Source organism: Polistes dominula, unplaced genomic scaffold, assembly GCF_049000335.1.
Source record: "Polistes dominula isolate Pdom_NZ unplaced genomic scaffold, Pdom_raw_medaka contig_482, whole genome shotgun sequence".
Lineage (NCBI taxonomy): Eukaryota > Metazoa > Arthropoda > Insecta > Hymenoptera > Vespidae > Polistes > Polistes dominula.
Window position 1 is genome coordinate 661303 of NW_028301016.1, and position 27186 is coordinate 688488.

General features: G+C 25.6%; 7 protein-coding genes across 10 annotated transcripts in view; 1 reads left to right on the plus strand and 6 right to left on the minus strand.

Annotated features, from left to right (window-relative positions):
• LOC107064422 (dipeptidase 1) overlaps positions 1-27186 on the plus strand; it is a 363750-nt gene that overhangs the window by 325424 nt on the left and 11140 nt on the right. The gene's annotated exons all lie outside the window — the stretch shown is intronic.
• LOC149032003 (uncharacterized) lies at positions 344-6143 on the minus strand. Its single transcript, XM_089174156.1, has 6 exons — positions 5147-6143; positions 4786-4989; positions 4450-4637; positions 4023-4377; positions 3571-3938; positions 344-581 (listed from the first exon to the last, which is right to left on the minus strand). The coding sequence occupies exons 2-6, from the start codon at positions 4872-4874 to the stop codon at positions 511-513; spliced, it is 1071 nt and encodes a 356-aa protein (XP_089030282.1). The 5' UTR covers positions 4875-4989; positions 5147-6143; the 3' UTR covers positions 344-510.
• LOC149032004 (uncharacterized) lies at positions 7181-9859 on the minus strand. Of its 2 annotated transcripts, XM_089174178.1 has the most exons (4): positions 9769-9859; positions 8061-8250; positions 7656-8001; positions 7181-7572 (listed from the first exon to the last, which is right to left on the minus strand). In XM_089174178.1, the coding sequence occupies exons 3-4, from the start codon at positions 7940-7942 to the stop codon at positions 7188-7190; spliced, it is 672 nt and encodes a 223-aa protein (XP_089030304.1). In that variant the 5' UTR covers positions 7943-8001; positions 8061-8250; positions 9769-9859; the 3' UTR covers positions 7181-7187. The 2 variants fall into 2 exon arrangements, with proteins under 2 accessions (XP_089030304.1, XP_089030303.1); XM_089174177.1 differs by having other exon boundaries at positions 7656-8250.
• Positions 12076-12978, minus strand: LOC149032005 (uncharacterized). The gene is made up of 2 exons (XM_089174181.1): positions 12645-12978; positions 12076-12298 (listed from the first exon to the last, which is right to left on the minus strand). Exons 1-2 carry the CDS (start codon positions 12937-12939, stop codon positions 12192-12194), a joined length of 402 nt encoding a protein of 133 aa, XP_089030307.1. The 5' UTR covers positions 12940-12978; the 3' UTR covers positions 12076-12191.
• On the minus strand, positions 13139-15148 carry LOC149032006 (uncharacterized). The gene is made up of 4 exons (XM_089174133.1): positions 15019-15148; positions 13989-14400; positions 13564-13754; positions 13139-13440 (listed from the first exon to the last, which is right to left on the minus strand). The coding sequence occupies exons 2-4, from the start codon at positions 14075-14077 to the stop codon at positions 13139-13141; spliced, it is 582 nt and encodes a 193-aa protein (XP_089030259.1). The 5' UTR covers positions 14078-14400; positions 15019-15148.
• On the minus strand, positions 15272-20682 carry LOC149032007 (uncharacterized). 2 transcript variants are annotated; one of them, XM_089174153.1, is made up of 6 exons: positions 18784-20682; positions 17579-17926; positions 16938-17131; positions 16531-16864; positions 16066-16439; positions 15272-15987 (listed from the first exon to the last, which is right to left on the minus strand). In XM_089174153.1, the coding sequence occupies exons 2-6, from the start codon at positions 17710-17712 to the stop codon at positions 15908-15910; spliced, it is 1116 nt and encodes a 371-aa protein (XP_089030279.1). In that variant the 5' UTR covers positions 17713-17926; positions 18784-20682; the 3' UTR covers positions 15272-15907. The 2 variants fall into 2 exon arrangements, with proteins under 2 accessions (XP_089030279.1, XP_089030280.1); XM_089174154.1 differs by having other exon boundaries at positions 17579-17674; positions 17744-20680.
• Positions 21744-25873, minus strand: LOC149032008 (uncharacterized). The gene is made up of 5 exons (XM_089174155.1): positions 25448-25873; positions 23041-23230; positions 22507-22846; positions 22023-22396; positions 21744-21931 (listed from the first exon to the last, which is right to left on the minus strand). Exons 2-5 carry the CDS (start codon positions 23138-23140, stop codon positions 21849-21851), a joined length of 897 nt encoding a protein of 298 aa, XP_089030281.1. The 5' UTR covers positions 23141-23230; positions 25448-25873; the 3' UTR covers positions 21744-21848.

A 27186-nucleotide genomic window follows, 5' to 3' on the forward strand; every position in this document is an offset into this window, starting at 1 on the left:
AGATACGAAGAAGATTTGTCTAGTAAGCGAACTATACATTGGATCTTAACTACGTTATCTACATTTAAAACATTATAATGAATCCATTCTTTTAAAATGTAAACAAAGATCATAATCTATTAAAACTTTTCGGTATTTTAAATTACAAAACCATAAAACTATATCACAGCAAAGCGAAAGAAAATAATGTTTGAAAGTTTATGTATTAAATTTTTGTTTAGTATTTTATTATTCTAAATAAGCTATGAGTAACAAATAATTACAAAATATTTAGTTTATATTTATTACCTTATCTAATTTACAATACAAACGTTTTATAAAAGACAATAATAAAAGACTGCTTGTTACCAATTCTAAGAAATCCGAATATTTCTTAAAACAATATACCTTCCAAATAATTACTTATAAATAAATATATTTTACATGTATCAATACTTTTTTTCCCTATATAATTTATTATTAGAACGTATGTATTAAATTTTAACAAAGAATAAAAATTTCCATTACTGTTTAATAAGATGTGATTATCATGATACTTGCCAGTACATGAAATCTAGTACTTATCATATTCGTCAGGGCACCTAGAATAATCATTTAAGAATTAGATTTTTCAAATATATTGTTATCGTTACATTGAAAAATTTGTTAATTCGTGAAATATCTAGTTCAATACTAAGTTAATTGTACTGATCTATTTGAATATAAAAATAAACAAAACTATATAATATATAAATTTACAAGAGATGAATAATTGAGTATAATAAAAGTAGATTTAAAGTCAATAATACGAAAAGTATATTTTAATTTTATTGTAGTATGTGCCTATGCTTAAACTGTTGTAAGTCTCGTAAATTTTCAGTAAATGCAGACATACAATATAAATTTTTTTCGTTTTAAAGCTTTTCATTTAAAAGTTATTAACTTTTGAAATAAGCTTTTTCTATTGATTTTAATTATTAAAATAGGTTTCTTTTAAAAACAATAAAGACAAAAATATAATTAACGCTAACAAATAGTTCTGGTAGTTATTCATTATTATCTCTTTGTGTCTTTAGCAAACAGATTTTCTGTTTTTCGTACTGGTCAATCGACTGTTCATGTAGCGCATTGAAACGTGTGCGAATCAAGTAGTAAGAAAAATTAATTGTTTAATTATTTGGAGCTGAATTATAACATAATGTTTTAAAAAACCAAAAATTCTTCTTTTTTCAACACATTTTACTTCTTCTACAAGCCTATTGTATTTCATTGAATTACGCATTTTTATCACTAAATGGAGAAGCTTCTAATTTTTCACTAATTTTTGAAGTAAAAACTTCTTTTTAATCGGGTTGATTTGAAAAATTGAAACGCTGAGGCGAGCGGTGGCATAACGGAAGTAAGAAGAGAAAAGAGAGAAACATATAGGATTGAGCCTGCGAAAGAATGAGATAGAATATAGCTATACAGTTTTTCCTATTCTCGGTCTCCTCTTTATGCGCTGCTTCCTAGTTATCGCTCCTGATTATACATGTGTGTGTTTGTGTGCGACTGCATACTACGAACCGTAGACTCATGTTATTTCAGAAAGAACCTAGAACTTATATTTTTAAGGCGTTTATGAAACTTTATAAATTTATATGTGTTCGTTAGGATTACAGGCCGTACATACGGTGTATAGTAATTAGCATCTTAGGTGCAGTAGTTTTTAAGAAAATTAGGTTTAAAGATTTACTAATATTCCTATATACTATTTTGTTAAATCTCTCATAAACTATAGCTCTAGCGTAAAGCGTATCGATCTAATCTCAAAATCTATTGATCGCTGGATCGAGTCTCATCGAGTTGACTTCTTGATTACATTTTCTTTTTCTATATTTCTACAGCAAGTTGTATTATTTTTATTAAAAATAGAATAGCAAGAGTATAGTATTTTTTTTCACAAAACGTGTCATATCTTTTCTATTTAAAAATATTTTTTTTATTAAAAAATTAGTATTAAATTCTTTATTTCGCAAATATTCTAATTAATATTCTAATTATGAATTACATAGAATATAATAATTGTATTGTCTGCAATATTTTACAAAATAACAATTATTACAAGATACATCAGAGAGAAAAAATTAGAGAACACTGTAGAATACATTAGAAGCAGCTGACAAATTCAATTCTAAAGCAAGCAAATTACTGTCACATTTTTATTTTGCTTCTTCATAAGATATATTTGATTCATAAAGATCAAAATGTGTCCATTAAATTTGATTTTTATATGTTTTTATAAAAAATTTCCAAAGACATGTATTGACCCAGGAATACAACAAAATTATATTATTAATTATAATATTTGCATATTTAAGAAACTCTTAGTAATTTTTTAATAGACTAAAAACATTTTTAACACGCTGAACGCCCAGCGTGAATCGATGGATTTTAACGCGGGGCCTAAATTTGAGATTCGTAGTGTACACAGTTCGATACGCTGAAAGAGCGATACTATTTAATGCGTCCTTCAGATTTTTCGTTGTTCAGATCTTTATTTAGACGAGCGTATTTAGAAAAAATAAGTTTGTAATTCAAAGAATAAAGACGAGATATGTTAGAAATAATAAGGGTCGAGAGAGAGAGAGAGAGAAATGTGGCAGGCTATGTAGTTGAAAAAGCATTTCTAGAAAAGATCTCTATTAGATCTCTCATTGCATGTGTACTAGAACTATCGTTCAGTCCAGCCGTATGTCCTTTGTTATGTCTTTATTTCGTCACTCCTAAAATGTTTTTTATAAATCGCAAAATTGTAGATTAAAGAGAGAATTTGAAATCCATAGTAACCAATAAAATTTTATACCTGAGTTTCACAAAAAGAATATTTTATATTTACTTAGTTTACGACGAATTACATTTCCCTGAATAAACATCCTATGATTTTAGTGTCTACCTATAGCTATCGCATTTAGAATTCCATTGTTATTGCTAGAATTTGGAAAAGTGTAGTTTTTATCAGCATCCAGAGATCATACTGGTGCCCTTTGTTATATATGGTAACAATATTATAATAAATAAAAATCCTAAATTACTCTTGATATTATGCATTCGTCTTATTCTCTGGAAACTTAGTATTTGAAGGTTTCACTTCTAACACGTGTGATCTGCACACATGATTTTTTTAAATTTAAATACATTTCTACGATCTATAACCACGATATGTTTTAACACTGCAGATTCAATGTCGATGCAACAGTAAGGTTAACAAAAAATCTATTTCTAAGAGACAAGAAGAGATAAGATCGGATAATTAAAGTCACAGTTGCAGAAAAAAAGCAAACTTTAAAGTTGGTTCAAATTTCAGTTTCATACGTTAACTATTCGTCTTTTTTCAATGAATGTATACCTTAATTATTTATTCAAATTACAGGGGGAAAGTATATATATTTTAATATCATGTATATATATTGTCCCTTTAAACACCGAATTATTATGTATAAGACCTAAGGTTTTCACGATTTAACTGAAGCATGCAATAGAACGGTTACATGTACATATATATATATATATATGTAAAGTATTCATATTTCATATTAACAATTTGCTTACCACTTAAAGTGTAATTTCCAAATGAATAATTACCGTAAAAACCAAAAAAAGTTACACTTGGAAAAAAATTTTTAATTTCTTCAAAAACTTCTTGTACGTTGTTTGCATCGTTAAGAGTAGATACATGCACAAAAGCTACCGATTCATACAGTAACTTTACTTTTTTTCTAAAGCGTTCTAATTTCGGATAGATGCTTTGTCCATCTTCTTTATAAAAGTCTATGTAAACTCTCATTCTTGGATTCCACATGTAAATAAATACAAACTCGGATTCTACTTCACAAAAGTGTTTCTTCATACTAAATCGGCAAACCGAGAGTTCATCTACGGTACCACCCCAAGTAATCATATTACTATAATTAAAGTCACTATAATAAAAAAATTCTAATTAATATTGAAAACCAGTAAACTTTTATTTAATTTAAAACTATATTAAATATTTTGTAAATCACCTATCAATTATATCATTAAACCATGCTAATAAGAGAGAATAAGCTTTTTCCTTGCACAATATAAACATAATTTTTGATTTAAGGGGTTTGGCGCTTATTGAGAATGACATTTTCAAATCATTTATTAGACGCTCTGTTGGTTTTATGTCAGACCCATAAGTATTATGTAAATTGGAACCATACATCTTTTTCCTGTTAAAAGGTAAAATATAGGTGTACATTTTTATTTCTGCAGAAAGTTTAACAAGAAGTGGAAAATTAAAATTTGTTTTAGCATCTTTGATAGAAACTGCATTACTATTACTTTTCATTATAACTGTGTAACTTTGAAATTTCATATTTCTGCAAAGATGTCCTTGAAATAAAAAACAAACTGCGTTTAATATCAATATTTATACCGAAAACAATTGTTTAATATTAAACATACCATCATGATACGAAGATTTTTTATCATTAGTGAAAACAAATTTCAAATCATGTACACAGTTGCCTTGGTTTATTTGTAGTTTATAATTAAAAATATAATGAAATTTATAATTTTTTTTAAAATCATCTATAATATAGGTAAAATATTTTCTCGAAAGTCTTTCATAATAAACCATATCGTACCAAGCTCTACAATTTTAAAAAAAATTACCAATATTACTTATCATGTAAATACATATATTGTATAAAAATTTAATTTACAAAATAAATATTATTCATGATTTATGTTTTTTACAAAAAGATATGTATATATTATATATTATAGATGTAATGATACCTGCAAATACTAGCAGCTTTAGAAAGGTCATTATCGCTCAAATAATAGAAAACTATACCTAAGGCTTGATACATCCTTGTTTCAGCCATTTTTTTTTATTTTCTTAACAATTTTTCTTCACTAACACACTGCTAGAAGACTTGTATCATAAGACAATTTTTTTTTAGTTGAGTGCACCAGAATACGCCTTTAAAAATCCAAATCCTATAAACAAAACCATTTCTCATCAGCTCTTCAATTTTCAAATTTTTTATAATGCATATTACAAAATACATATATTCCTTCCACCATCAAATTAATAGGTTTCAGTAAAAATAAAAATATACAAAACTATCCGATAACTTAGTATTAACAAACTTACAAACTGAAGAAACACAATTCTGCTATTTCCTAATTTAATAGTAATTCACTTTTTTATATTATTTTAAAAATGTTTACCCACGAAAAAAGACTTTTTAATTTTACTGTGGGGAATAACGAAAGATATTTCTTAAATTTAACTGTTTGAATATAATGAACTGTCAGTTTTAACTGGCAATTTAAATTCAGATTAGAATAAACACTAGTTCGTCCTTCTGAACGTAGTGCGTCGTGCAAATCCAATAACATATGAACATAAATATTGTAGAAGAATTATTTGAGTACTTTATTTACGTATTGTAGAGACAGGAAGAAAATTTGTCTAGTAAGCGAACTATACATTGGATTGTTACTATGCTTACTACATTTTAACCCTTGCGGTGCGGTGGGGCTGTCCCCGGTTATAAATTCGTGGGCCGGGAAAGTTTTCCGCAAGAGTAGTTGCACTGTACGGCGCCGTAAGCCGCAAAAACGTGTTTTAAGGCATTCGTAGAAATTTCGAACGTGATTGACATTAAACTTTTTATTCGGGCAGTGGTAGCACCCGCATAACTTTCTAAGGATGGTAGGTAGGATGACTGTAGTGGCAATGGTAGGACACAGAAATCGTTTAGTGACTACCGACAGTAGTCGGCAGTAGTACCGAAAGGGTTAAACATTATAATCAATTCATTTTTTTAAAATGCAATCAAAGATCATAACCTAATGGAACTTTTCGATATTCTAAATAACGAAATTGTAAAAGTACATCACAGCAAAGAGAAAGGCAATAATGTGTATGTATCTAATTTTTTTTTAGTATATCATTATTGTAAATAAGCTATTAGTACCAGATAATAACAAAATATTTTATTTGTATTTATTAACTTACCATATTTACAATATATATGTATTATAAAAGACAATAATAAAAGACTGCATGTTACCATTTCTAAGAAATCTACGAAAAGTATACCTACTCAAAAACTAACTAGTATTTCCACTGGGAAATTGGTGAAAATTAGGTTTAAATTAAGTAAAAAAGCAAAATATATATAAACGATACCAAAAAATTGATATGTGAACGAAGCAAAATACATATCCAGTAAGAAATCTGAAAGCAGTAAGTGTATTATAAAGGACGTTTAAACAAATAATAATATGGCACTTAATTTCATGATGCAAATCTATGTATTTAAGTTGAAATAATATAAAATACTTAAGTTCATGCATATATATGTTATAAATTTTACCAAAAATATCAATTTTATAAGGTATTTAATTATATATAAATATCATGAAACTTGTATTTTAACCGGTGTTATTTATTGTGTACAATGATTTATTATATTATATTATACACAAAAATTTATTGTGTACAACAACAACTTTTCAGCATGTATGCTGAAAAGTTTAACAAATATTAATCTAAATTTTCTATTTAAGTAAATTTAGGTAATAATATAATAATCTTATAAGAAAGTAATACAGCTATTAAATTAGATTCTCTCTCTTATACAGATATATATAGATTGTGTTTGATTAGTATACGTTTCGTACACTTTTGTTTAATGACACAGTTTAAGTACACATTTTTCCAAATATTTGGTCGTTTTAAAAACTAGCTGGTGAATATATATATATAATAATTTTACCATATACTTTTTTGAATCGTTATCATTAAGAAATACAAAATAAAGAAAAAATTAAAAATATTGTAACATTTATAACCTTAAAGATATATAATAAATAAATATTGTAGAAACATAGGTAATAAAACAAATCAATATTTATATAACAATATTTTAAATATAATAATAAACATTTGCACATATCAATGTATAAGTATTAAAATATAAACTTTTATTAAATATTTATTCATATATGTAGAAGATAGATTTCATAAAATTAATCATATGTCATTAATATGATAGAAGTGTAATAAAATATATGATGATAATTAGACACTGGTAAATTTTCCATTATAACTAAAATAATAATTTAAAAATTTTATCTTATTAATTATGAGAAATAAAGTATTGTTATTTTCTATGAACATTCGACTAACCTTCTAAAATACCACCTACTAATGGTGCTTCGCCGTAAATTGGATATAAAATCACATTGGGAAATAATTCCTTGAATTTCGATGTTTGTAACTCATAGAATCTGTCAACATTGTTAGATGAAATGAACATAAGAGCAATCGAATATGATTTTAGAATTACACTTTCTTTAAAGTTACTTAATTTTTCTATAAATTTTTCTTCTGTATTGCATTCTTTTTCAAAATGCTCTACGTAGCAAGCCATATTAAATTTTTTAATAAAAATTATTGTGTAGACCGGAGTGATTCTACAAGATCCTTTCTCAAATCGAGAGACCGATTGGCAAATTGATAATGTATCTGTCATACCACCCCATACTTTAATTTTGGTTCTTGGAAACCTACGATAATGGAAAAAATCAAAATATCTCTTGTAACAAAATAGAATGCAAAGAGAAAGAATGTTAAATATTAAATACATTACCACACAGTACAATTATCTAAAAACTCTTTGGTTTCATATAGATAGTCTTTTGTAAACAAAACAATCATACAACTTATATCAGCATTGTCTAACATAAACTTTCTCAATCTTAATTTTAGTCCTGTCTGAAATGCTAATTCACGGATTAATTGAAGACGTATTTCAGTGATGTACAAATTTTTATAAACATTGTCTTCTTTAATAACAGTATAAGTCCTTATTTTTGTCTTATATGATCTAGGAAAATAAAGACCGAGAAGGACATTATCCCTTGGCTGATCCGTCATAGCATGACCTTCCAAATTAACTGAGTAACTGGTACGTGGTAAATATGAGCAATGGCATTCTAAAAAAAAAGAACTGACTTAAATACTAATGCTCTACAAATTAATATATAAGCCTTACTATCTTTAAAATTCTCATCGTCTTTATCGTTTGTGAAAAAAATCTGTAAACATGATCTTCCTTTGTAATTTCGTATAATATTTCTTTTTCAATTATCCAAGTTTCACGATTATAAGTTTTTGATCTGGATTTTGTAAAACATAAAGCAGTTCTTAATCTTTTTTCACTTTTAACAACTCTCATCCAAGCTCTACAATTATAACAACAAAATTCAATGTTTCTATAAATATTATAATGTAAATTAATTTGTTGAATTAATTATTTGCATTTTATAAAAGATACATATATAAATGTAGAAATTTATCTGATTCATTGAATAAATACTAAATTTCTTTTTAAAAAATAACCAAATTATTTCTACACCCAATACATATAAAATGTGGTCAACCTATAATTACCACCTAAATATTTCCATTATTTTTAACAATATAGAAAAATTTTATATACAAAACTTATGCGGCATGAAGAATTTCATAAGTTGGTTTTAATTATTTTTTGCGTGAACAGAGACGTGCACAAATTCTCAAGATAACCTAAATTTGTTTTATATAAATCCATATGTTTTTTTTTCTATAGAGTGATATATAATGTGGGGCATGAGCGAAGTACGAATGACGTATGACTCAAGGTCGTACAATGTGATCTAAAGTCAATATTTACAAGATAAATGACAAGTATTTTAAATATTATTTTTAATATTTTTATTAATTTACGGTGAAGGTTTGAAATTATAGCTATTTTCATTGATGCAATGCTGCCTTGGATAACTTTGTGTGACCTTGAATCATACGTCGTTGTACTCGGCTCAAACTCCATTATCACGCTTTTAAAAAAAACAAACACATGGATTCATATTTTTTGCAAGCATCTATCCACGCAAAACACATTAACATCACCTTATTAACTACTTCATGCCGCGTGTAAGTTTTTTATATAATATTTTTCTATATTATACCAAATAATGGAGATATGTAGGTGTCAATAATAGGTGTACCACCCTTTATGTTAATTAAATAAAATCATGAAATAATCTTTTTCGTTCATTATTGTTTAATAAGAACTTCAAAGAAAAAATTTGCACTATTTGTAGGGTTGAAAGAATTTGTTCTCTAGGTAATTTTTTTTAAAGAAATTTCATGATTATTAATTTTTTATTTAACGGTATGACTGTATATATTTTTGTTATATTTTTATAAAACACAATACAAAAAATTTAACCACATTAATTATCGATAAATATAACACAGTAGATCACATTCTCCTATCCAAAAACATAACTATTTTTCCAAAAATTAAATTAATTAAATTATATAGGTGCTAGAAAAATGGTGACTGTATGTTACTTCAATGCGTAATTGGAATCTTTTTATTTATTCTGTATGGGCATTTTCTTGAGAGTAAATGATCAAATCGATATATGGTCGTTAATCTTATTAACTTTGTTTTCTTATTTTTTACAAAAATATTAGAAAAAAATATAGAGTTTTATTTAAAAAAAAAAAAAAAAAGAAAAACCATCAATAATCTCGAAATTTTGTAAAGAAGTGATCTTAGAAACAATTCCTTAAAACATTACAATTCCCTCCTACAAACAGTGCAACTATTTATCTTTGAAGTTTTTTTTTACAATAATAAACAAAGATTTTTAATTGATCTGATTTAGGTGAGAAATATAAATATATATTATAAATGATTAATATAATTATACCTGCTTACTTCAGTTACAATTTCAAGTTCATCATAACTTAAATATTTAAAAACAAAAGGCAAAGATTTCTCAAGGTTACTTTCCATTTTTAAAATAATATTTAAAAAGTTTATTTCTATAGTACACTACTTGAAGATTTATATAATAATGAGGTTTCATTAGTATCGTACAACAGAATATACCTTTAAGGATAAAAATACTTTCTTTTTCTTTATATCAGTATAAATTGCTTCTTTCCGTTGTCAATTACTCTGGAAATGAAAAAAAAACAAAATTTAATTCTTTCGAATGCTGTTTCATAAGATTTTATCGTACTGCTTTGTATTTAATTATATTATTTTTAAACAACTACAATTCGAAAACAATTTGATATCGTACATATGATTAAATGAATTTTTGTACTTATTTAAAAATACTCTATATAAACGTTTAAGGTAAGAAAATGTTTCAATTTGAACATTAGTTAGTTGTTTTTTAAACAATCTTAAGCAATAAAAAGATTACTAATTAGAAAATATATGTAAAAATAAAATAAATAAACACGGAAAAGAAATAGGAATTATAATGGGAAGAACAAGTCATAAGAAAGTATCGATATAACAAAGAAATACTTCGAACATATACATGCAAACATTTATTGATTAATAAACATGTTTTGTTAACATCATTTTGATATTTCTTACTTCCGTACAACACTAACTGCTGGCTTATGGTAAAATTAAACTATTTTCTTTTAATTGATATCGTCAAACTATTAAGGATCAAAGGCCAAATTATAATAACACAAGCACAGATAGATGTTATCCAAATTAGAACAAAAACTGGTTTATCCTCGAAATAGTATTGTATCATACAAAACTAACTAGAATTTCAATCGTAATATTATAAGTTGAGTAATATTAATTCGAATATCAGTTGAAATATAAATTTATGAAGAACATATTCATGAAATACGCGGAAAATCCACGCAATTGGATTGCGACTTGCCGTTCTGTATATAAAATTGTTATACAAATTCAATCTTCCATAATATAACCAAAGACCATGCGCCGAGAGAAAGCCTTAATGAATTTGAATTAAAATAAGAAAAATATAATCGTCAAATTTATTTAATACAAATATTATTTCCGTTATAAACCTTACGAAAAATCATATGAACAATAATCAACGAAAAAAACTTGACCTACCTTAACAAAGAAAAAAGTTAGTCTTATGTTGGATTTCGAAGAGGACGGAGAACACTGATCTTATATTCTGTACTTTTAAATTACAATATATGTACATTTACTTCGATTAATTATCAATAATCTATAATTTATCGAACACTTTAATATATTCTACTTATATTTTAGATTCTTCAAACTAAAGTGCACTCCTTTTAACATTACCGATCAGTGATGACGTTGAGTTTAAAATTTTCATCCGATAAAATATCAAATTAAGAGAATTATTTTAATATTTTAAATATATTAATATATATGTAATTTATAAATCTAATGTACTTTATATATTATTCTTACTTCGATGGATATTAAATTGATTCTGATACTGAAGAAATATTTAAATAACAGTCCAATTGTTCGACATGAAAATAATGATTATTCCTTCTGTTTTTACAATTACACCAACACTTGTAAGATATTAAGATACAGATGTTTTCTGTATATTATTATTATCGTATCCGTTTAATTCACTTGTTATAAATAAAGCTGAAAATTATAATTGTATAGTGTGAAAATGACGAGAAGCTTGGTTGTCACTCGTAGTTGATTATTTCGTACCGGGGTGAATTATTAATATTATTAATAATAATGATGAGTTAGAATTCACCTGTTAAACTAGAGTGGTAGTCCACGTGTATTTGTTATAAATATCGTCGCACTTTAATATGTTGTAATTATTTTAAAAATATGTTATGGTAATATAATATGCTTACAATTGAATACAGTTATACTTATTCGCTCGTTAAAATTCTTCATCTTGCTAGCAGTTAGAAAGGATCTTTGTGATGGAACAATGGATGATCCGTTGGTCCTTTCCAAAGATGCGTCTTCCAGGTCGTCCAGCAAGAGAATAGGACGAACGATTTTTGAAGCTGGCCGAGCAAAGGGTACACTAAAACGATTCACTAAAAGTGGGGGTGTGGAACGATAAACGCTTCGGAAAATTCTGGAAGAATTGACGCGCGCATTTTGAATATACATGAAAGAATCTACGATATAATTTCTACATTTTTATTTTTTAATTTTTCAAAATACAATATTAATAATTTTTAAATAATAATCTATTAAACGTCATGTTGTACGATTTTAAGGAAGGACATTCATTGTATGAAGTAGAAAGATGTTTTTCATCATTCATACATTTTATTAATAAATTACTTTATATAAAGATCGATATAAGTTATACAATTTATTGAACACTTATTGATACGTGATTATCATAAGTGTTGTCTGTTTTGTATTATACAATTGGTCCGATCTAGTGTCAGTTTTGTTAAATGAGCTGATGGTGTTAGTTCTCGATAATTCTGGAAAAAAATTGTTATTAACCTTTTCATATGTATATTTAATAATACATTTCTTTGAAATATGTTAATACATATCTTAACCCCTTGCCCTTCCCTTCTAGTTTATTACATCAATGGTGACATTTAAAAGCAACATTGTAAAATCTTGTTGCAATAATTCATAGTAAAAATGAAACAAAGTTTATTTATGATTCATATTTCAAATTATTCAGAGGAAAAAAATTAATAATTTGATGCATTATTATGATATTATGATTCATATTTCAAATTATTCAGTAGAAAAAAATTAATAATTTAATGCATTATTGTGATATTATATATTTTTTTCTATATACATTATACGAACCTTCTAAATTTTTTGTTCCAAACGCTGCATAACCGGAAATATGAAAAAGAGGCATGTTTGAAAAAATTGTGTTAAATACTTCTGTTTCTAAATCAAAGAATCTTTCACGACGGCAAATAGGAGTAAACATGAAACCAATCGAATGTTTTTTCAACTGTATATTATTTTTAAAATTTTGAAGTTTCTCTTTGATCTTTTCCTGAGTATCACAATTATTTCCCAATATTACTATCCAGGTTTGCATATTAACACTACTTATAAACATAAATAAAAATTTCACATTAGCTTGGCACATATTTGATTTATTACTACACAAAGTAATTGAATCAATTATTCCACCCCAAACAGAAGTTTTAGTTTCTGGAAACCTGATAAGAGATAATTAAACAGAAAACTTAGGATTTCAATAGAAATTAAATATATATATGAAAATTAACAGGAAAAGATTAATATATTACCATGATATGAACGAATCCAAAAATGTTATTGCTTTACTATAATGTTTTAGTTCTGAAAAAATAAATAATAATACTTGTCCCAGGACTATCGAAAATGAAAAAAGGCAATAATTTTTCATCACCACCAAGAAAAGGTAATATAGAATGATAACTATGGTCAAGTTCTGGGCAATATAAATAATCACTACTGGATTGCTGAGTAAAGGTATATGTTATATAATTTATCCAAGGTAAATCAGGAAAAAGCATACAATCAATGAAACTATTGATACTTTTTAAACAATAATTACTCAACGATATTGAGTAAAAGTTGGGGTTTAAATATTCACAATGGCAGTCTTGAAAAATCAAAAAAAAATTCCAATAATTACATTTTATGAACAATTATATATATATATTGGAATATATTAATATATTGGATATATATGGAATATATTATATATACATATAATGTAACTTACTTAAATCAACATTGCAATCACCTATTTTGTTACACATAAAAATAGATAAAAAGCTTTTAATTGGGCTTAATTTAATAATTTCAATTTTTTTACATTCAAAATCGCATAAATTCTTTTTATTATGCTGTGAATATCTATAAGACATGGGACCTCTATATTTTTTTTCATCGAATGCGGCATCCTTCCATTGTCTAATATTATGAAAAAAAATTGTAAATTCAATACTATTTCTACTATATAAAAAGATTTATCATAGTTAAATTATCGTATATATAAATAATTATTTTTACCCAATATTACATAAAAATTATCAATTACATAAACCGTAATATTGAAACTTTTATAAAAATTTATAAAATTAATATAAATAATATGGTAATGCAAAAATGAATATATATTATCATAAATGTTCAATTTAATTTTACCTGCAAACCTGAGAAACAGTAAATAAATCTATTCCATTTAAATATTTAAAAATACTTCGTATAACAATGTAGGGAATATATTTAGTCATTTTTTCAAGTATATATATATATATATATAGCCTTATAGAATAAAATAATGTTCAATGAACTAATCGAAACAAGTCAAATTACTTATATTCAATTACTTATACGTTATTTTTGCACAATTATGAAAAAGCGGTTATAATTTGTTCATTTAGTCACGGTAGGTAATCTTTCCAAAATGAAATTTTCGAATACACACTGTTCGAAGAATCCTATTATGATGTGCTTGTTTAATACTCTATCACAAAATACAGCTTTAATGTACAAAATGCTTTTCATCTGTCCTTTTTTTTTACCTATAAAAATTTCTTCCTTGCGTTGACGTATCCTGAAAACGTAAAATAGCATTCCATTTTCGTGAATATAAAGTTAAATTCTTATCTCTCTTCTTATTTATTTATGTTATATTTTATGAAAAAAAAGGTAAACAAAAAGAAGTGTTAATATTCTATATAAAACTATATTTTTAATACTAATATTTTATACAAATTATACTGGCGTATAATTTATTATTATAAAAAAAAACAGTGCAATACATGTTAACTATATTTCTTGTTAATTGCGAGACACTATTGAAAAACTATTATTTTTATCTTGATTGTTAAATCGAAAATTTTTAGTTGACATATGCCACGATGTAAGAACAATTTTCAAATTGGAAATGAGCATGTATAATCAAATATTCTTATGTATAATCTTAACTTTTACATTCGAATAACAAATGAAATAGATAATCTAATGCATTAAAAATTTAAAAATGAAAAGTAAATCTGATACGAACAAAAATTTATGCCATGAATAATAAGATCTTTTAACAAAGGTAGAATAAGAAATGACCATTCTTTTCACGTATATTTTTCATTTTTTGACATTATCGTAAACCACAATAGATATTTTTCGAAAGGTTGTCGTATAATTATGAATATATTTCAAGAATAATACTTACCAAAATGAAATGTTATAAGCTACTATATAACGTTAAAAAATTTTTTTTAAGTTCAAATTACCATAACACAATTTAGAAAGTGTGTTGTTATATAGGTAAAGTCAGAAGTTATGAAGCTATGTTCTAAGACTAATATCATTAGTATATAAACCTAAATACTATAGGATGATTAGTTCGAAAATTTATCTACATATGTAAGTTGACGTTGAAGATTAAGGTAAATAGTTCACGGAGAATTCGCAGATCGAATCAGAACTATGTGTTTCTAATATGAAACGCTTTAACGAATCCGATCCTTCGAAATATAACTAAATACCGTACACCATGAATAAATCATTGTGTTCTAAATAACTAGATTGTAAAGCAACATTTTCACAATAAAGAGAGAAACACTGTTTACGAATTTATTTACCTAAAATGATTTAACCGTCGCACCACAGTTTTTCAGTAATGGTATTTAAAATAATTCATAATTAATGTTTTTTACATCATTTAAATATTTTATTACACCTTTTTAATAATTCTTAACGCAAATTACCATTTATAATTAATCTGAAATTGCAGCACATACTACGAGATATTTCGTTGTTAACAGGCAATGAGTTAAAGAATAAAGTATAATTGCATCTGACAGATGCATCGGTACATCCACAGATACATAAATTAACATATATTATAACGTAAATTAACAGAAAGTTAGGGGGTATTATGCCATAAGATGTTTTCCTTTATCATTTTTTTCTATTTTTATTTAATAAAGATCAGTATGTTGTTCAAGTTCTAAAAATCACTCCATATTATAAAATAACAATTACTTTTCTTCACTATAATATAATTTACTTCTGAAAAACTTATAAATTAAAAACAAATTAAACAGTCCATAAAATAACTAATCATACGTGAGTATCATGACAGTTGTTGTGGCATTACTCTCATAACAAGGATTTATTGATATTTTCATCATCGTTTCTGTAATCATTCAAATAAATTGTTTCTGACATATATGAATAAAATAACTTAGCTATTTCTACGAATATTGTGACTAACCTGCAAAATTAACTCCTCCGAATGATTCCTCGCCTCTTATTGCCATTAAAGGCATATTTGGAAAATATTTTTTAAATATAACTGGTTCTATACGACCAAAATAACTACCACGCATCAAAGAAATAAACATGAGACCTATCGAGAATCTCTTTAACTTAACGTTCTCTTTAAGAACTTTCAATTTCTCTTCTAACTTTGCAAGATTATTTACTTCTATACTCCATGATGTATTCCAGGTTTGCAAAGTTTCACCCTTTAGGACAAAAGATGAGATACACGGAGAACTCCTACATAAATTTTTACTTTCCCAATTAGCACAGACACTTATATTATCTACCAATCCACCAAAAATAGAAGCCTTACTGTTTGGAAACCTATTAAAAAAAAAAAAAAGAAGAATTTTAAGTATTTACAAATATAAATTTACTAAGAATAAAAGACTCTAATAAATATATAATATATTACCAGGAATTTAACGATCTTATTAGATTTATTACCAAAGAAAAACAAATACGTTCGCAGAATAAAATAATACAACTTGTCGCAGAAGTATCGTCATCGAAAAACTGTTCAAATGAACTTTTCAGTTCATTAGAGTTAGAGAAAAAACTCGATAACAAGCAATTTATTTCCTCACAATATATACCCTGAGATTGTGAGACAAATGTAAAGAAAGAGGAATTTACGCTACATGCCGCTGGAAAATACATGCCCAATATTTCGTTCTCATGTATTATTGTATTAAAAGTATTCAATGATATTGCGTAACTGGGAAATTGCAGAGTACGGCAGTGACAACCTTGCAAAAATTAAAATATCTTTAATAACAAAATATCTTTTATGAATCAACATGAATGTAACATCAAATTTACCACATGATGCGGAGCTTTCTTCATTAGAGTAATAAGTTGCGTATATAATAAAAGATGGTTGAACATACATAGACTTATTTAAACGTATCTTTACCATTTCCCAACTCTCTTCGGGAATTTCATCTTTTTTTTCTGATCTAATACATACAGGGCCTCTCATTTTCATTTCATCGTTCGCTGCTTTCCACCAAGTACTATAAATATGATCAAATATTTCAATACACATATACAATTCTTACAATAAATATATTAAATTATTCGGAAAATAATAGCGTTTTCAAAATAGAAAATAAAAAAGATTATTTTTTAATATCTAAAATCCAAGACGTTTTAAATGATAGTAAATTGTCTAATTTGATAAATCCAACTTGGTTATTTTTCATGATGTTATAAGACGATTACTATTAACCAGTGCCTGTCATTATGCTGTCATTTTTTTCAACTTAAACATGTCAAATTTTTCTAATTAAAATTTCCAAAAATCTCTGTGCAAAAAATGAAATTATTTTCCGGACAGTTCAATATACTTAACGTATGATCTCTCCAAAAATATTCAATATGTGCTATTAATTTAGAACATATTTAGTTACCAAATACATTTGATATGTTATAAATGTTTTTTTTTTTTTTTTTTAATATACCTGCAAACCAAACTCGCATTATACAGATCATATATATTTAAATAATTAAAAATATAACGTAAGGTGTCGTAGTTTAACATTTTTACCGTTGATAGTCTGCAAAATAAATTTTCTAAACATAAAGCGTGTAACATTCGTGTTATTATTTTCAAAATTTATACTTACGCTAAAGAGATCTTGTTAAATCTTCATGCAATTACAATTGGCGATGTCTCACAAAAAATTAATTTCAAAAACACATTGATTGATAAATATTGGAGCAATGAATTTTCTTTTTGAAATATGTCATGCATTAATTTTTTATTTCTTTTTATTGAAATGAATTGCTTTTCTTTGTGCTATAATACCCTGAAAACGTTAAAATTGATTTTAATAATAACAAATATTTTGCTATACGATTCAAATGTAATGAGAAATATAAACAACTACAAATACAATGAAAACATAAACTGTAATATAATACATACAAACCTTATACAAGAATCAATAGTGTAATATAAAATATGATCGAAAGAAAGCAAAATACCGACGATTTATTAAAATATTTGGTATCAATTAACTATAGAATTTATTTATCTCAAAATTTATTAAACCTTAGTTTATCTAAATAATTTGACTAAAAAATTATTTGGTAAAAATAAAATTACTCATCTAATTTACTGTACATTTAAAACAAACAAAAACTACCCGCATGACAATTAAAAGTCAAAAAAAAAAAGGTTCGTCGTTCAGCTAATTTATACTTTTAACACTATTATAAACCATAAAGAAAAATTTTATGAAAAATCTAAAATCGTCCAATGTGAATTAAGAATCATATGGATATCAATAAAGCATATTTCATAAAATCTTAGAGACTTTCGATTTCAAGAATATTCAAAAATAAATATAGGTTGAGAAAACGAACATCTTCTCTTGTTTTTTTAACCCCTCAAAAGCAATCTTTCATCAGACAACTATATTTCATATAGAGGCCAGTTATTATATTGATCAACCAGCTTTATTTAACTCGTAAATTGACGTACTAGTTTATTTAAATAAGCAAAGATAATTTGAAATAGTAATTACTGGTGAATTCAAGTAATATGCCAAATAGATTGATTGGTGCTGTGTGAGAAAATACTTGAATTTCAAATTACAGAAGAAACATTTTAAGATTTATTAATACACCTAATATATATTTTATTTTTAAAATTTATACTTACAAAAGAAGACGGTTATAAAATCTGCCAAACAATCATAAGAAACGTGTTAGTTAAATTCAAAACGTTATCCTGGTATCAAAAACAAGTAATAAAGCAGATAGAGATATAAGTTATAAAGACTAGATCGAAGACTATTATCTTCATCACGAACGACATATGTCACACGAAGCTTAGCAACATATAAGCACAAATATTAGAAGACAATTGGTTCGCAAATTCGTCCAAGTAAATTAATTTAGAATATCGATCTAGTATGTCAACAATCCACTGATCAATGCGATTAAATGTTTCATACAAAAATCTCGAACGAATTTGATTCATATAATCAATGATTATACACTTTAAGCAAATCACAGTAGAAGATCTAAGTAAATGGAATGAAAAACTATGTCTATGTAGTTTATTTATTTAAATTTTGTTGGGTACTGTGTTATCTTAAGGCCGGCGATACATGTAAAAAAAAACAAAATCGAATTTTTTTTCCATAAATAGTTAGTTTAAAATCTCAAAAATATGCCTGTAAATTTTTAGAATGAAATTCGCATTATTTATCGATTAAAAATGTCTTTAAGTGCTTCGCCTCAACTCGGCGCTAGACGCGAACGCTAAGCTTTAAACGCGTTTTTCTCAAAACGACTTTTTTCAAACTGGCGTGCAAGATAACTCAAAAAGTTTTCAACCGATTCTTATGAAATTAAGCACACATTTTCTTTATAGTATTAGCTTCTAATTGAACTTCAAAAATGCCACAAAAATTTTCAAAAATTGCCATTTTTGACCCAAAAACCGTTTAAAAAAAGGGTCAAAAATCAGACTTTTTTGTCTGAGTCGTGCCAATTTACGATTTTTTAACTTTTTTGTTTTTTTCTTTGTTTAACTAGAAGATGCATGTTTTATGAAAACGCTCCGATCCTTTTTTTTTATTTCAAATTGCTGTAACTAAAGCTAAAAATCACGCCGATTGATGCCTTTTGCCGCGAGGGCCTCAGGAGATTGGTTACTACGGCGGCCATTTTGAAAAAAAAATTAAAAAAAAATCAGATTCTTATATTTTAATATGTAATGAATAAACACGCTGAGTTTTAAAACAATTCATTTATTCCTTCCATTTTAAATAGGTCTCTGAAAAACGGTCAAAATTTAGGCGTTTACATGTATCGCCGGCCTTAAAATCCTTTCAGTTACAAAACGTTACTCAAATAACTTTCTTATAAATTATTATGTGAATCTAAAGAGCGGTATAATGATTTTCGATTAATAATAAATCATACTTTTAAAATTTATCTCATTTATTTTTATTATTCAAAAAGTTATGTGCATTGCATAGACAACGAAACATTTAATTCTTTGCTCATCTGATTATTTTCTAGGAATCTATGTTCATGTAGAGCTGTGTCGTTAAATAATTATTAAAATTTTTGCACAAAAATTTGAATAATATTGTTCGGTAATATTTAACCTTACTCAAAAATTTAAAATCATTTTAAATTCTCACAACAGATATTTTAAATGTGATTTAAAACCATCTTGTATTTTGATCTATCAAGAAGTTTCTCTTGCCATCTTACTAAAAATGAAAAATCAAAGTGATTTTTGTCATATTTTGCTTTTGTTCTAATGCACATGAGAACAAAATTATTTGCTATTTATAGAGAATATAAACTTTAGTGTAAAAATTACTTTTTGAAATTTCCTTCTAATAATTTTGATATGAAACATGCACCACGTTTAAATCCTCCAATTGAAAGAAATAACACTAGTGAGTAATAATCGCATAACAAAGTTAGAAATAACCGAAAAGTTGAATTTATCAAATTTAACCGGTTGGGGGTTCATTTAAATTCATTGCATTTTAAATATTAATAGATCATTTTTTATTTTCCATTGAAAAAAAATATAAAAACAAAATTACTTTTCAAACCACTTACCATATTTTCTTTTATATAAATTATAAGGTTTTTTTATATTCCATATATTGTGTGTGTGTGTGTGTTTATAATCATCAAATATAGGTCATATTACTTCTAACGTTATAATCTACAATATTGAATTGTGTTCTATTAATTGTATATGATTGTTGATTGGGAAAAATTTGATCAAATGAGTTCCAAGTTCTAAGAATTAAAAACACTTGTTGCTTGGGTAAGTGTCGATTACAAAGAAAAAGCCTTCTAAAATGTTAAGTTAAAATAACTATTTTATACAAATAAACTTTTTTATTTATATGAAATTATTATTTATCTTGATTTTGTGTAAAAACAATAAATTTACGTATACAATGAATAAATGAAATTAATAAAAGGCCAGCTATTTTTACATTGAACATGTATTACATTTTACATTCTCTATTGCATTTTTGTTTAGATTTGTTGAAGTTTTTGACATCATATCACGTATATCCAATATAAAGAAAGAAATAATGATACAAATAATACAATAAATACCAGTTAAAGTACAATTAATAATAATACATTTATAATTAAACAAAATTTTACATCCAATATTCCTCGTGTGTATAACATCATACAAGATAATGTATTCGCGCACACGAGGATATTATTATAATGTTTTTTTTTATTTATATGAGAAAAATAATACTTGCTGAGTTTAGTTTAATATTCGTTTAAATCGAAAAATATAAAAAGGTTTATTTGTAAAATAATTGGTTGGAATTTTAGAAAATTCAAATAATAATAATAATAACACACAGTGATAATAAAAATATAAAAAATTACTAAAAACCTTATTATAATAATTTTCATGTTCTTTTCAAATCATTTCGTGATATGAAAGAAAATGATTTTTTTGCTATTTATACAAACGATTACTACATGGATAAATTAGATTCGATATAACAATAATAAGAATGATGTTTTATTTATATCTTTCTTTATATTGTTACATATTTACCTCTATATATATATATATATATATATATATATATATATATATATATATATATACATATACGTAGATAAATTTATTTTCCTTTTGTAATTGGTACTATTAAATTGGTACTATTATGCTCTTTGTAGATTTCAATAAGATCTATACATTTAATTTAACTAATTATCATATGAGATTATCAAGAAGGATGATTCCTTACCCTTTAGGAATTTTTTATTGTCTAGTATCTTGGTAAAAGCTTCTGAAATGATTGTAAAAGAAAAAATAAATTTTGTTAACATATGTATATAAAAAGAAAATATCTTATTTCTTCTATGAAGATTTTTACTAACCCTTTATGTTTTCTCCTGAAATTGCACTCATACCACAAAGTTTAACTAATGCAAGTCCCGGAAAATATGCTCGAAATGCTTCTTCTTCCTGGTAATAGTGTTTCTCGCCTCGAGTATCAGAAGTAAACATAAAAGCTACTGAGTGTTTTTTCAACTTTACACTCTTGGCGAACATTCTAAATCTATATATAATTCTGTTATCATTCTTATGGTATGGTCCTAAAGTTACAATCCAAGATTCCATATTCTTACCACCCAGTAAAATAGAAATGGCATTCATGGGAAATTGACACGAACGGACAGGAGGATAGTTATCACAAATTGTTAGCTGATGTAACATACCACCCCACACAAGAATTTTTTTGTTTGGATACCTAAACAAAAATAACCGAACTAAAGATTTTTATAAATACATATGACGATTGATGAATGAGAAAAAAGTAAAATTAAAGAAAAAAGTAACGTAAAATATTTAAAATATTACCATTTTTCCAGAAGTCTAAATACATCTTCTGTTAATTTAATACTGATTTGATCGCAAAAATATATCATACAAACTGAATGTTGAGAGTCCAAAGACAAAATAGGATGAAATAAATTTCTCAGTAAGTGTTCTTGGGTTATCTTAATGTCAAATAAGAAATTTAACTCCTTACAATATATTGCATTTTCCTGAGAATGCTCATTTAAAGAAATCGTAGACATATATAAGTTTGATGCTTTAGGGAAAAACATACTTTTAATCACATTCGCGTTTTCAATCGGAAAAAAAGTTTCCAATGATACCGTATAACACATAGTTGGCAGATATTTACAATGGCATTCTTAAAAAACAATCAAAATACTTTGAATAATAAGATATTTTATTAAATACATATATATAGTATATATAATAGTATAAGTATATATTATAGTATAAGTAGTATACTATATATATATACATAGTATATATTAATATTTATATGTAATTTATATGTATATTTATATTTAATATTTAATATGTGGCGTAAAAACTTACCATCTTCCACTTTCATCTCACATCCAGTGGCAATAAAAAAAAATTTAACATTGGATGAACCGTGCAATGATCTATTATTACTCTTTTTACTATTATCCATGGCGGTGGAGGATTACTTTCTTCTCTATTACTTGTACAAACAAAAGGACCTCTTTGCCTTTTTACACCCGCAGCTACAAAGTTCCATATCCTATTATGGGAAAAAATCATTTTAACGTTTATAGAATTCTCATTCTGTAAGTACATTTAATTATCCTGTAACTACTCTTATGATATATGATAAGCGTTATTAATTATCAACCTATGCCTTTACAAAATACATATATATATATTAGAGTGGGTCAAAAAAATCAATTATTTTTTTTTACAAGTGCCACGGAAAAATGGGTTGCTAGACACCTTAAAAAAATTCTCACCAAATATGAGCTCTTAATTTTAATAGGAAGATCCTCCGCATCGAAGTTTTATATTTTTTTCTCAGTCCAATAGGATAAAATTCATACCTCATCATTAATTGATTGTACAGAAAAATGTTTTGACGGAATTTTGTAGAAAATTTAATGCTCTACAAAAAAAGGATCTTTTATATTTTTTCTGTAAACCTCACCATTTGAATGATATTGAAGATTTAAATTTGATGATTTTTAGACAAATTTCATTTTTGTTTATGAATTTTATAACTCGACAATAAATGATTATTATAAAATGCACAATGCAAATTTTTGTAGGAAATTAACTGCTCTATAAAAATGGTGTCTTATGTTTTGGCGATTAAATTAAGCGTTCAAAAGATATTCATCATCAAACTTTCATGTGTACTGATTTTTGTCTCTGAATATCTTTTGAACACAAAAATGAAATTTGTCTAAAAATCATCAAATTTAAATCTACAATATCATCCAAATGGTGAGGTTTACGGAAAAAATATAAAAGATCCTTTTTTTGGTAGAGCATTAAATTTTCTACAAAATTCTGTCAAAACATTTTTCTGTACAATCAATTAATGATGAGGTATGAATTTTATTCTATTGGACTGAGAAAAAAATAAAAAAAAATGCGGAGGATCTTCCTATTAAAATTAAGAGCTCATATTTGGTGAGAATTCTTTTAAGGTGTCTAGCAACCCATTTTTCCGTGGCACTTGTAAAAAAAAATAATTGATTTTTTTGACCCACCCTAATGTATATATATTATATATTATAGGGTGGGGTATTTTGTATTATATATATATATATATATATATATAATACATATACAGTCCTATGCAATATACATATATGTATGCAGTCAGTTACGGGAGTATTCATATTGATTTTAATTATGAATTTAAAATAATTAATATTTGTTGGTGATAAAAAAATTATTATAAATTATCTTTTTTATATAAAAAATAAAATTATTATATAAAAAATCTACTTTAGAATAATTAAACTTTCAAATTGATATTAATTTTACTGTAGAAAAATATTTTATTATTAGAGAAATATAATTTTACTTAAATGAGATAGAAAATTAGTCTCTTACAAGAATATTTTTACCTACGTAAACATTTATAATCAAAATACAATTATTATTTTGGTAACTAGAACTTGGTTGATTCTTCTTTGCATTTTAAAATGCTTTTGAAAAGATTGGACATATCTTGTGAGACCAAATTTCTTATCAGTTACGTTAAATTTTATTTCTCTTATAATATAATGCAATAAATATTTTTTTTTGCAATAAAATATAGAAAGCTTAGCAGCTAAGCTGCGAAAATTAAATATACATTTAAAAAGAAAAAGAAAAAAAAAGTTTTATATAGCTTATCAGGAAACACTTTTTTTTTATAGACTTTGTGAATGAATTTCATTTACGTATACGTAACCTTGACGCAACCCTTACATTTCTCGATTTTTTCTTATGGTGAGTTCTCAAAAAAACAAGAAGTTTACGGTAGAAAAATTACTTCACGCGAGGAATAGTACAAAGAATTAAAAATGCAATCATTCGAATTCAAGAAATATTTTCACGAACTACACCGTTTTATTAATTTCATTTTTAATTATAATCAAGCTTGCATTCGAGCACAATAATATTGTCTTACGGAAGGTCTTTTAAAAATTTGTAATCATTTTTATATTACACCATATTAATTGTTTTTAATTACCTATTAATGATATGAAAGTGACGTAATAATAGAATTGAAGGTGTTATAATAAAGCATGCAATCTACGTAAATCTGTAAAAGAGAACCGATCTTCTTTGTTCATTTGGTATATACGAAAGTCATTCATAATTTACAAAGCATTAAATCTTATGTATAAAAATTTTTTTGTCTTTTTCTAATTAAATTTAATTTTTCCTCCCTAAATTTGGGACATCTTATATATCTACATATTAAATTATTATTATTTTTTTATTATACCTGCAAACTTGAGACGCGTTACTCAGTTGGATTCCATTTAAATATTCAAACACATTTCTCATAATGTCATAATTGAATAGTGCCATTATTTTTCCAATAAAAGAGAATGCAATATATTTAGATTGATTGACCAATATTATGTCAAGATGAGCCAATGTAGTTAATTCTATAATAATAAATATAAAATAAATTTATCGAATGAGTTTATGATGCGTATAAAATTGTGTTATTTTTTTAAATGTATGCTTAGGCAAAAATTTTGTTAAACTACCACGAAATTATACTATTCTTCCAAAAATGTATAACTTAAAAAATTTCGTATCGTAAAAATTAATTTATTAATAACGAGTATTATTTTTGTACTAGCATAGAACACAATAGAACGCTCTCATTCAAAATATTTCTTTCATCCCTTTTTATTGAAATAAATTGTATTATCTTTGTAGTAGTATAGTACCCTGAAACGTAAAAAATAATATTTAATTATGAAAAATCATTTTTTTTCTAAAATTTATTTTAATTGTTCGTTTATTTAATCGGCTTATATTTTATGAAATAATAAAACCCGTATAAAAGAATACAAATGTATGCAGGATTATTATTTCTATATATATTATTATTATTTATTCTATATGTTTAATATTAATTGTTCGATGATAATATCTAAAATTTGATATAGTTGTAGTTTTTATGAAATTATAAAATACAGACTCTATTTTAAAAGAAACTACTCCAATGATCAGGAAAAAATGTCGTATTACACTCGTCTTACTTAATTTGTTCCTCGTTCCTGTTCACGTCTTTTCTCAGCACTTGCCTAAACACTTCTCTCCTTAAGCATAGTTAGACTTATGCCTAGGCGTTCTTTTTCGATGATGGACATTCACCCACGTAATCTTCTTTGTTGCTTTTCCAGACTGTTGTCAGTCATCTATTGGCTATCAAACACATTTCCGTAGATTCGACAATCCTTATTGGCCCTTTTAAATCCTTCTAACATTTCTAGTTTCTCATTTTCCTTCGCATACACTTTTGCCCATCCTTACCGTATGCACCCCAACCTATAACTTAAGGTTGTTTTCAAACCCACATCCCTACTCATACTTTTCTATGCCTTCTTCCTCACCCACATTTTATGTTTCTTTTATCGCATTCACCCATCATTGAGACTTGCATTTCTTTTTCCCATTCCCACATGTATAATAGAAAAACTTGGAACTAATGTTGAAACGTATTATATAAATTTTATGCAAACCAATAACATGTTTTTTATTATTAACAAGGAGATCTCACACTGGAACACTAACGGATTTTAATGAGTTTTGGTATTTCAGTAGTAAACCTTTCAGGTATTTTTTTGAAAATTAAGATATTTTCGTCCATTGACCAGCTAATTTTAAGAAAAAAGCTTTAAAAGTTTTTTTTTTTAATATTCGTATTATATTTTTTTAAATGTAAACATTTTTTGCGTGAAGTGAAGGAGGTTTTTTTTATTCGTTTTTTTATTTGTAAGTTTAAAAATTTCTTTTTTATATTACTTTATTTTTAATGATATGCAGGAAAATGGAATAAAAATTATAATAAAAAAATTAGAAACAATAAATTTTTTAACATCTTGCACAAGTAATAAAGAAAGATTGATTTTTTGAATTACAGTTAACATTTTATTTTTGAACAGGTATATAAAAATATATAAAATTTCAATGTTTCTAATAACTCATCTTCTTTGCTTTTTTGAA

Bases quoted from the DNA above. Each gene is read 5' to 3' on its own strand.
- LOC149032005 (XM_089174181.1), bottom strand. From the start codon at position 12,939: ATGTGCCAAGCTAATGTGAAATTTTTATTTATGTTTATAAGTAGTGTT. The intron at 12,299-12,644 runs GTTCGTATAATG...ATTTTTTTCCAG, and splicing joins TGGAACAAAAAATTTAGAAG to AATTATCGAGAACTAACACC.
- LOC149032003 (XM_089174156.1), bottom strand. From the start codon at position 4,874: ATGGCTGAAACAAGGATGTATCAAGCCTTAGGTATAGTTTTCTATTAT. The intron at 4,638-4,785 runs GTATCATTACAT...TTAAAATTGTAG, and splicing joins AAAGCTGCTAGTATTTGCAG to AGCTTGGTACGATATGGTTT. The intron at 4,378-4,449 runs GTATGTTTAATA...TTTTATTTCAAG, and splicing joins AAAATCTTCGTATCATGATG to GACATCTTTGCAGAAATATG.
- LOC149032006 (XM_089174133.1), bottom strand. From the start codon at position 14,077: ATGACTAAATATATTCCCTACATTGTTATACGAAGTATTTTTAAATAT. The intron at 13,755-13,988 runs GTAAAATTAAAT...TCATAATATTAG, and splicing joins ACTGTTTCTCAGGTTTGCAG to ACAATGGAAGGATGCCGCAT. The intron at 13,441-13,563 runs GTAAGTTACATT...TGATTTTTCAAG, and splicing joins TGATTGCAATGTTGATTTAA to ACTGCCATTGTGAATATTTA.
- LOC149032007 (XM_089174153.1), bottom strand. From the start codon at position 17,712: ATGTTACACGCTTTATGTTTAGAAAATTTATTTTGCAGACTATCAACG. The intron at 17,132-17,578 runs GTATATTAAAAA...TCATATTTATAG, and splicing joins AATGCGAGTTTGGTTTGCAG to TACTTGGTGGAAAGCAGCGA. The intron at 15,988-16,065 runs GTTAGTCACAAT...GAATGATTACAG, and splicing joins CGGAGGAGTTAATTTTGCAG to AAACGATGATGAAAATATCA.
- LOC149032008 (XM_089174155.1), bottom strand. From the start codon at position 23,140: ATGGATAATAGTAAAAAGAGTAATAATAGATCATTGCACGGTTCATCC. The intron at 22,847-23,040 runs GTAAGTTTTTAC...TTGTTTTTTAAG, and splicing joins TGAGATGAAAGTGGAAGATG to AATGCCATTGTAAATATCTG. The intron at 21,932-22,022 runs GTTAGTAAAAAT...CAATCATTTCAG, and splicing joins TTCAGGAGAAAACATAAAGG to AAGCTTTTACCAAGATACTA.
- LOC149032004 (XM_089174178.1), bottom strand. From the start codon at position 7,942: ATGACGGATCAGCCAAGGGATAATGTCCTTCTCGGTCTTTATTTTCCT. The intron at 7,573-7,655 runs GTAATGTATTTA...CCATTATCGTAG, and splicing joins TTAGATAATTGTACTGTGTG to GTTTCCAAGAACCAAAATTA.